Raw genomic sequence first — 8,820 nt, 5'->3', positions numbered from 1 at the left:
ACATTTGCATTGTAAGGGGAGTGCTTAAAGAAGCGTTGAAAAATGTACAAGGGTTAAAAGAATGTATTGGGTTGGTTTAAAAGGTAATTGGGAAGTTGTAAACCACCAAAACCACTTTAAAATTATTTTATTGGTTTTTCCAAATAGAAAATGAATGAATGAGAAGAAGAAGAGATCATTTTGAAACATTTTGTTTCTTAAGAATTTGTCATTTTGATTGGTTTTTTCTATTTTAGCATTGGTTCTGAGTCTTGTAAAACTATGTACAGCCTATAAATCCTATATTTTGTATAGATTTAAAGAGTGGGACGAATAATCTTATTCTTTCTCTTTTTTTTTTGGAGCAATTTTGTTAAGTTTTGAAGAAGTTATGCTAGTTTTGGTAAAACTGGTTATTTTCAGATTTGAGGATGCCCAACTATAATCTGATTTAAATAAGTATGAACACATTTGGATGAAACAAAAACTATATTTATATTCATTGGAAGGATATATGAACCAGCTTTCATTTCCAATTGGTTTGAGTGGTTTTCATTTAGATATATGTCCGTTATGTTCATTTTAATGAAGATTGGGTTTTAAGGATCTCTATTGAAGTTGCAAGCAATGATTTGTGCTTGTAGAATGATTTATGAATTGGAAAAATTAATGGCTTATATATTTCAAACATAGACTCATGTAGGGTAGATGGGAAATTGTTTTTTTTTCATTTGGAGTTATTTTGATGAAGTTATTGGATGCCCTAGGAAGGGTTACTGGTTTTACTTTTAATTTATGATAGAGAAAATGGGTCTACATGCAGAGACTATAACATGTAATGGATTGATTATTTTTTATTCAGCTTTGGATATGTTTTAGTATTCCTAATTTGAAACTAATATCCCAAAGGGTTTTGAAAGAAAATTTCATGATTGAAATTTATGATTAATGTACTCGAGTATAGCAGTCAGACCATCTGAATGGTGAAGTATTGTAAACTAGTGTTGGAAAGCCTTTTTTTTTTTGCCTTATTGAGATGTCTTTAAAAATGGAATTTATTTCATGGATCATGTATCCCAACCTTTTGTTTTACTCCATTGATTCTTTTTACATCATATTGGTATTAGAGCCAATGAAAGATCTAGTGTTTTTGTAGGTAGAGATATAACTAGTGGTATGTGGATCCATCATAGCTTCAAGAAGGACACAATTGTGATTGTGTATGTGAAGAACTCAAGATGGGATCTTGGTATTGTCTCCACCAAGATAGGGCTAGGTAGAAGGTGCAAAAGAGAAACCACTAAGTGAAGGGTGGTCCGCATCTTCCAAGATCTTGGGTGGGTAAGATGGCAATAAGATGGTATGAAGAAGAAACATGAAGCATGATGGTTAGTAGCCAGTCTTTAATCCATTGATTGGAGTCATTTGAAAAGGATAGAGTACATAGAAAAAGCATGGACCAAGTGATAAAGACAAGGAAGCAAAAGATTTGTTTGCAGAGCTCTCCACTGCACATTTCCATGGGACATGAAAATCTTTTAAGCTTGGGAGTATGATACGAGAGCATCTTGACCCTTCATACATTATGATGAATTTTACAATATTGTAATATTTAAGTCATTTAGAATTTCCTATAACCATGTTGAAGAAATGGTTAAAATGCTTAACTTTACATTGTGATGTATTAAAGACTATTAAAAAAATACATTTGCATTGTAATGGGAGTGCTTAAAGAAGTGTTCAAAATTGTTCCAGGGTTAAAATAATGTATTGGGTTAGTTTATAAGGTGGTTGAAAAGTTGTAAACCACCATAACCACTTTAAAATCATTTTATTGATCATTCCAAATAGAAAATGAATGAATAAGAAGAAGAAGAGAACATTTTGAAACATTTGGTATTTTAGAAATTTGTCATTTTGATTAGTTTTTTCTATTTTAGTGTTGGTTTCAGGTCTTGTACAACTATGCACAACTTGGAACCCTTGTATTTTCTATACATTTTAATAGTAGGATGAATAATCATCTATCTCTTTTTTTTTGGAATAATTTTGTTAAGTTTTAAGGAAGTTATGCTAGTTTTGGTAAAAATGATTATTTTCAGATTTAAGTGCCCATCTATAGTCGGATTTAAATGTTTGATACAAACACATTTGGATGAAATATAAACTCTAGATATATTAATTGGAAGGATATATGAACTAGATTTCATTTCCAATTGGTTTGAGTCATTTGTATTTAGATATGTGTCAATTATTTTCATTTTACTAAAAACTAGTTTTTAAGCATCTCTGTTGAAGTTGCAGGCAATGATTTGTGCTTGTAGAACGATTTATGAATTGGAAAAATTAATGGCTTATAGATTTAGAAACTAGAATCATATAGGGTTGATTAGAAATTAGTTTAGTTTCATATGGAGTAATTTAGAGGAACTTATGAGATGCCCTAGGAAGGGTTACTAGTTTTACTTCTAATTTATGATAGAGAAAATGGGTCTACACTCTGAGACTATAATGTGTAATGGATTGATTATTTTTGGCTCAGCTTTGGAAATGTTTTAGAATTCCTAATTTGGAACTAATATTCAAAAGGGTTTTGAAAGAAAATTTCATGATTGAAATTTATGATTAATGTACTCTGGTATAGCAGTCAAACCATGTGAATGGTGAAGTATTGTAAACTGGTGTTGGGAAGAGTTTTGTTTTGCCTCATTGGGATGTCTTTAAAAATGGAATTTATTTCATGGATTTGATGGAATGAGAATGTATCCAAATATTTTGGTTTACTCCATTGATGATTTTTACATCAGATTGGTATCAGAGCCAATGAAAGATCTGGTGTTTTTGTGGGTAGAGATATAACTAGTGGTATGTGGATCCATCATATCTACAAGAAGGACACAGTTGCAATTGCATATGTGAAGATCTCAAGATGGGATCTTGGTATTGTCTCCACTGAGATAGGGCTAGATAGAAGGTGTAATAGAGCAACCACTAAGCAAAGGGTGGTCAGCATCTTCCAGGATCTTGGGTGGGTAAGATGGCAATAAGGTGGTATGAAGAAGCAGCATGAAGCATGATGGCTAGCAGCCAGTCTTTACTCCATTGATGGTAGTCATTTGATAAAGATCGAATAAATAGTAGAAGTATGGACCTAGTGATAAAGAAAAAGGAAGTGAAAGATTTGTTTGCAGAACTCTCCATTGCACATTTCCATGGGACATGGAAATCATTTAAGCCTAGGAGTATGATGCGGGAGCATCTTGACCCTTCATACATTATGATGAATTTCATAATATTGTAATATTTAAGTCATTTAGAATTTCCTATAACCATGTTGAAGAAATGATTAAAATCCTTAACTTTACATTGTGATGTATTAAAAACTAGAAAAAAGTTACATTTGCATTGTAGTGGGAGTGCTTAAAGAAGCATTGAAAAATGTACAAGGGTTAAAACAATGTATTGGGTTGACTTAAAAGATGGTTGGGAAGTTGTAAACCACCACAACCACTTTAAAATCATTGTATTGGCCTCAGCCATCGACTTATGGAATGCAGTTCTTGCAAGAATAGAGAAGAAGCTGGAGTATTGGATCACCAAACCTCTCTCCCTGATGGGCAAATTCCAGATTTGTTTCGAAGTGTTGGCTACTACCCATGTGTACTATTCCTCCTATTGGGCTGCTTAAAAGGCCTCTTATTTCAAACTTAAGTGCTTATTACGTGATTTCATCTGGGCATTAGATGCTTCTCACTAGGGATTTCATAGAATTGCCTAGAATTCTTGTTGCCTTCCCAAAGAATTTGGTGATCTAGGTTTGTTGTCCACCTAGAAGCAAGGTACAACTTTATGTGCCAAATGGCTGATTTGAGCTCTTTCTAGAAATGAAGCCTAGAAGATTTTTTTAAGACATTGTATTTCTTCAAGCTTTCTGGTTCATCGGCCAGTGTAGAAGGGGATTATTTTTCAGACCCTTCTTGTCACCACTGAACCTATGCATATTCAAGGCACTTTTTTTGCCAAGAGTATTTGGAAAGTGTGGGAAGCAATTAAGCCCTAGCTTCACTAGGTTGGTAATGGGTTCAAAGATGGACTCTCCATGAACCAACATAATCTCTTATGATCACCATTATTTGCTATCCAAGATGTTCCCCTAGATAAGGTGCATGGGGCTAGTGCTTTGCATTTTTTTAAACATGGCATAAGAACTCCTAAAGATCTTTTCTCTAGAGTTACTATGAGCTTACAGTTATGGGAGGATATGAAAGTGAAATTCCAGCTCACTCATCCAGATCAATAGACTTTTGATCTTCTAGTTATTGTGGTGCCTCGACATTTGTTACATAAAGTGGGCATTTAGTCCTCCCACCCTTGGTGGAAAGACTGGAAGTGGTATCTAAACACGCCAGTAACCAGCTATAAGCCTAGGCTAGGCAACTGATTGTTGGTTCCTCACCCGCCCATGGTTGAAGTTCCCAACCAAAGACAACATTTGCAATCTTCTCACCATACTTGGAGTCATAGGTTCTCCACTGTGTGGCAAGCCATTACTAAGCCTAAAATTGCACATTTTGTCTAGTGTATTCTTTTCTAGGGCTTGCCAATGGACCCCCAGCTATGACACCTAGGAGTTCCTAACCCCCGTTGCTCTTTTCTATGGTCAACTAGAGATTTTTTTGCACATTTTTTGGTTCTATAGGAAAGCTCAATGTTACTAGCATTGGATTCATGATCTCTTTCACCTCTTCTGCCTAGAACCTTTCTCTTGGCACATAGTTGTTCTGGGTGACAACACTCAAATACCCTTCAAGTACTTTCAGATATGGCATGCTTTTAGATTGGAGATCTTATTTAACATTTGGAAAGATCACAATGCAGTTATTTATGCTAACAACGCACTTGACATTAATGTTGCTATGTGTGCTGAAGCATGTATTTATAACAATGTCATGTTGTAGATACAAGTACAAATAGATAAAGTGGCTCTGGATGTGGCTCATCTACAGGAGCTTTTGGTTCACTGGGGAAATGCCCCCTATACGGTAGCTCATGTTCCACTAGATTTGGTCTCCAACAATCATACTCCTCCTCATGGTCGTCATTGAGGACATAGCAATTCTGCTTATTGCTCTCACACACCTCACTCTTAACTGCACCACTCTCCAAGCAGCGGTGCTTTTGGTCAATGCCGCTCTTCTAGAGGATCTAATGGTTGACACCACTCTGCTTCTCCTCCTTAGAGGTCTGGCTTGGGGTGGTCGGGTGGTCCCCAATAGCTACTACTGCTACCTGTTGGCCCTCTATGCACTAAGTGGGTGTTCTCGATTGGACTTAGCCATTTCTCCTCCCAAGCTTGAGGAAGAGAAAAATGAAGATAATATTGCTGTTGTTGTTGATGGATGGGCTCCCCCTAACCCATCTACTCAACCCACCTTTGGGTGGGGCTTTGATGATAAGGATCCTCCTCCTTCGGCTAGCGCTACACTGGCAATTTGAAGATTTTTTTATGTTTTCTGAAGTTTTTTTGATGAATAGTTGATATTCAACCTTTGGTCATTTGAACTCGCGAGGTGATCCTTTTTCCCCAACCCTTTTTTTTATGAATATGTAACTTTAATTTTTTTTTTAAATATAAGAAAAGAACTATTCATCAAAAAAAAGACTAATGCTTTAAAAATCTATAACTACAATAAATAAATTTGAATTTGTCAGCCAAGTTTCAGCTACATCTCGCTATGGTCTACAAAATTTGAAGCACATGCCTTTCGGTGGTACATTTGGAGAATAATCTACCCATCTTCCCCACTTTGAATCACTTTAACAAAGCATGCGTTTCTTTATTCTGATACTCCTCCATTATCAACCACAGAGTTCTAGAAAAGCATGCATACAAACAAAAACATAAAGCGAGATAAATCATTCTGATTTAAACTTATCTAGCAAACGAATCAAGTGCGAGCTTTATATATACCACCATACCACAGACTGAAATCCATCGGTGTACTTACATTAGTTGCTTTCTCGCGGGAGACAAGGTAATCAATTCCTTAATAACGTGCAGAATGGCCATGTCCCAAGCCTTTGCAGACGACTACAACAACGAATGGGACGCAGAGACAGAGGAGCTGTTTCAGTCGGTGATTATGCCGAGGTTGAATTCAGTATTTGGAGAAGGGCACCTATTTGATCCCTGCTTGTTCGGGGCTTTCTGGGATCCATCGCAGCCTTTTCCTCTCTGGGATTTCGATGAATTAGAAACCATTGCAGACAATTCTCCCATCGACTGGGCTGAAACTGACAATAAACACATTCTCAAAGCCCAACTGCCAGGTATGTCATTCTTCTTTTGTTAGTTGTAGTTATTTTTCCTTCTCTTCTTTATCTTCTTTTGCATGCATCTTGACGATGGATCATGTTGATGTTAAATGTCACAAAGTAATATATAATCAATAGTAATTAATTTTTTTTAATCTTTATGAATGATCCTTAAAAGCTGCCCACTTATGTTGCTTATATGTTCTCTCATACACATCTTTATCAATATTGCACTCATATTTTTTCCCAAACTTATTCTCAAATATTTGAGTATAAGATTTTATTCTTGGCAATATCTTAGAACATATTTATCTGTCTAAATATTTTTATGATGAATTATAAAATACGATTCGAGATTTTTTTAAACATCTTATATCTCTAATTGGATTATATATTATTTTAAAACTTATTTTTAAATATCATTTTGGTTTTAAAATATAGCCCGTTTCTATATTTTTACGATGAATTGATGAATGAAATAATATCTGCATTAAAAAATTCTGGTAAATCCAATTGAAATATTTCAACATTTTATTAAAGATTTTTATTCAAATTTTAATTTTCAAACATAATCTGTCCTTATGTCTTTATGATCAATAATAGAATATAATTCAAAATGTAACTGACAAAAATATCTATTTGAAGATAATAGAATATAATTTCTTGATTAAAATATATTATTATAAAGAAATGGAATATTTCTAATTGAAATATATATTTTCTTTTTCACACTTGTTCTTAAAAACTTTTTCTATAAGATATTATTTTTTCAATATTTGAGACCATATTTTTATCTGCTCTCATATCTTTATGATGAATCTTAACGTGATAAAGACACTAATTACAATAAGGAAATTGAATGTTTCTAATTGAAAATTTTAACTATCACATTAAAAAAATCTAATGTTCTGTGTTCAAATTTATTCTTAGAATTACGACATAACACAATACAACGTTTATCAACACATTGAAACATATGTATTTGTTCTTATATTCTGATGATATTTCATACAATACAATTTAATAAAAAAATTAGATTTTCATAAAAATATGATCCTACACATTAGTAAAAATGAAATATCCACCTTCATAGGAGTCTAATACTTCTAATTGAAATGATTGTTTTGCAGGTTTAACTAAAAATGATATCCAGGTGATTGTAGAGGATGGGAGCGTTCTTGAGATAAGTGGACAATGGAAGAAGCAGAATGAAAACAAGGGGGACAATGGAGAAGGGCGCCGTGCAGAGTGGTGGGAGGAGGGGTACATGCGAAGATTCAAGCTTCCAGATAATATTGATTGTGACAAAATAGAGGCCAGGATAGAGAATGGTGTATTGAACATCCAAATTCCAAAGGGAAAGGTCTCTGCTAAGATTCCTGATCAAGTGAAGATCGTACAAATTAAAGAATGAGCTTGGATAACATGAACTAGGGATTAAGACTATTGCCATACATTTTAAAGAGAGCCACTGGAAATAGTACATTAGCAAAATACGAGTTCCATAGGCTATCTTAATTATATGAGTGTTTGGTACAAATTAGTTGTATTTAACTTTATATTATAAAGTAAAAAGACTATTTATAAGAGATCTTGATTATGATGTGTTCTTGGTTGAATGCTTTTATTCCTGTTAGATGAAGCTAATGGAAAAATTAATGGTTTGATTATGTATGAATTTTTTATTTTTTATTTTTTTTTCCAAATACACATTCTATAGTTTAGATTTGGACAGTTGGAGTGGTTATTTATGAATGCAAATATGTATGAATATATATTATATAATAATTTATTTCTATTTATAGAATATAATTAATGTAAAATATTCATTAATTGTAAAAAAGATCTCACATAATCAAAAGTATATATTTTCTTAAGATTGTTATTAGAAATATGTTAAAAAATTAAGTATTGGAAAAAATATTCTTAAATTGAGATTAGTTGATAATTTGTATATAAATATTATTGATGTTAATAAATAATATCAAAAATTAATAGTGGATTGCTTAATTGATTTCTATTGTGATCTAACTAAATCTTTCAAATGTAATACTTTGAGTAAATTATGACTATAATTTTACATTATATACATATAATTGTAGTACTTGATTCTAAATCATAATTATTTTCCCCTTTATACACTAACTAGAATAAACATGTATTTATATAGAAGTTAGTATAATCTTTAAATCTTTAATTCTAACATCTTAAATCTAAAAAAGAATAAACATGTATTTATATAGAAGTTAGTATAATCTTTAAATCTTTAATTCTAACATCTTAAATCTAAAAAAGAATTGACCTATAAGATATTTTTTCTTTATATTCAAAATGTTAGTTTAAATTTGAGATCCTAGTTTAAATTTGAGCTTAATTTGATCTTGTGATACATAATTAATTCTTACATCTACTTATTTTTATTTTTACAATTAAGTTTGTGCATCCCTTCTAGAACTATCACATTGCAACTTGACGGTATATCAACAAATATATTTTTTTTATTAGAGTCTATGAGTTGGCATGAAA

At 32.6% G+C, this 8,820-nt stretch overlaps 1 protein-coding gene across 1 annotated transcript; it reads left to right on the top strand.

Annotated features, from left to right (window-relative positions):
• Positions 1 to 5,934: 5,934 nt before the first annotated feature.
• On the top strand, positions 5,935 to 7,883 carry LOC149553692 (16.9 kDa class I heat shock protein 3-like). Its single transcript, XM_089789939.1, has 2 exons — positions 5,935 to 6,309; positions 7,425 to 7,883. Exons 1-2 carry the CDS (start codon positions 6,042 to 6,044, stop codon positions 7,706 to 7,708), a joined length of 552 nt encoding a protein of 183 aa, XP_089646065.1. The 5' UTR covers positions 5,935 to 6,041; the 3' UTR covers positions 7,709 to 7,883.
• Positions 7,884 to 8,820: the final 937 nt, after the last annotated feature.

The sequence above is a fragment of the Cupressus sempervirens genome, chromosome 6, assembly GCF_028749045.1.
Source record: "Cupressus sempervirens isolate cs-2001-9-10 chromosome 6, ASM2874904v1, whole genome shotgun sequence".
NCBI classification, from domain to species: Eukaryota; Viridiplantae; Streptophyta; class Pinopsida; order Cupressales; family Cupressaceae; genus Cupressus; species Cupressus sempervirens.
This window is presented reverse-complemented; position numbering and strand designations above follow the sequence as displayed.

Excerpts from the sequence above, each read along its gene's own strand:
- LOC149553692 (XM_089789939.1), top strand. The coding sequence starts at position 6,042 with ATGGCCATGTCCCAAGCCTTTGCAGACGACTACAACAACGAATGGGAC. Across the intron at positions 6,310-7,424 it reads TCTCAAAGCCCAACTGCCAG|GTTTAACTAAAAATGATATC; the intron begins GTATGTCATTCT and ends ATTGTTTTGCAG.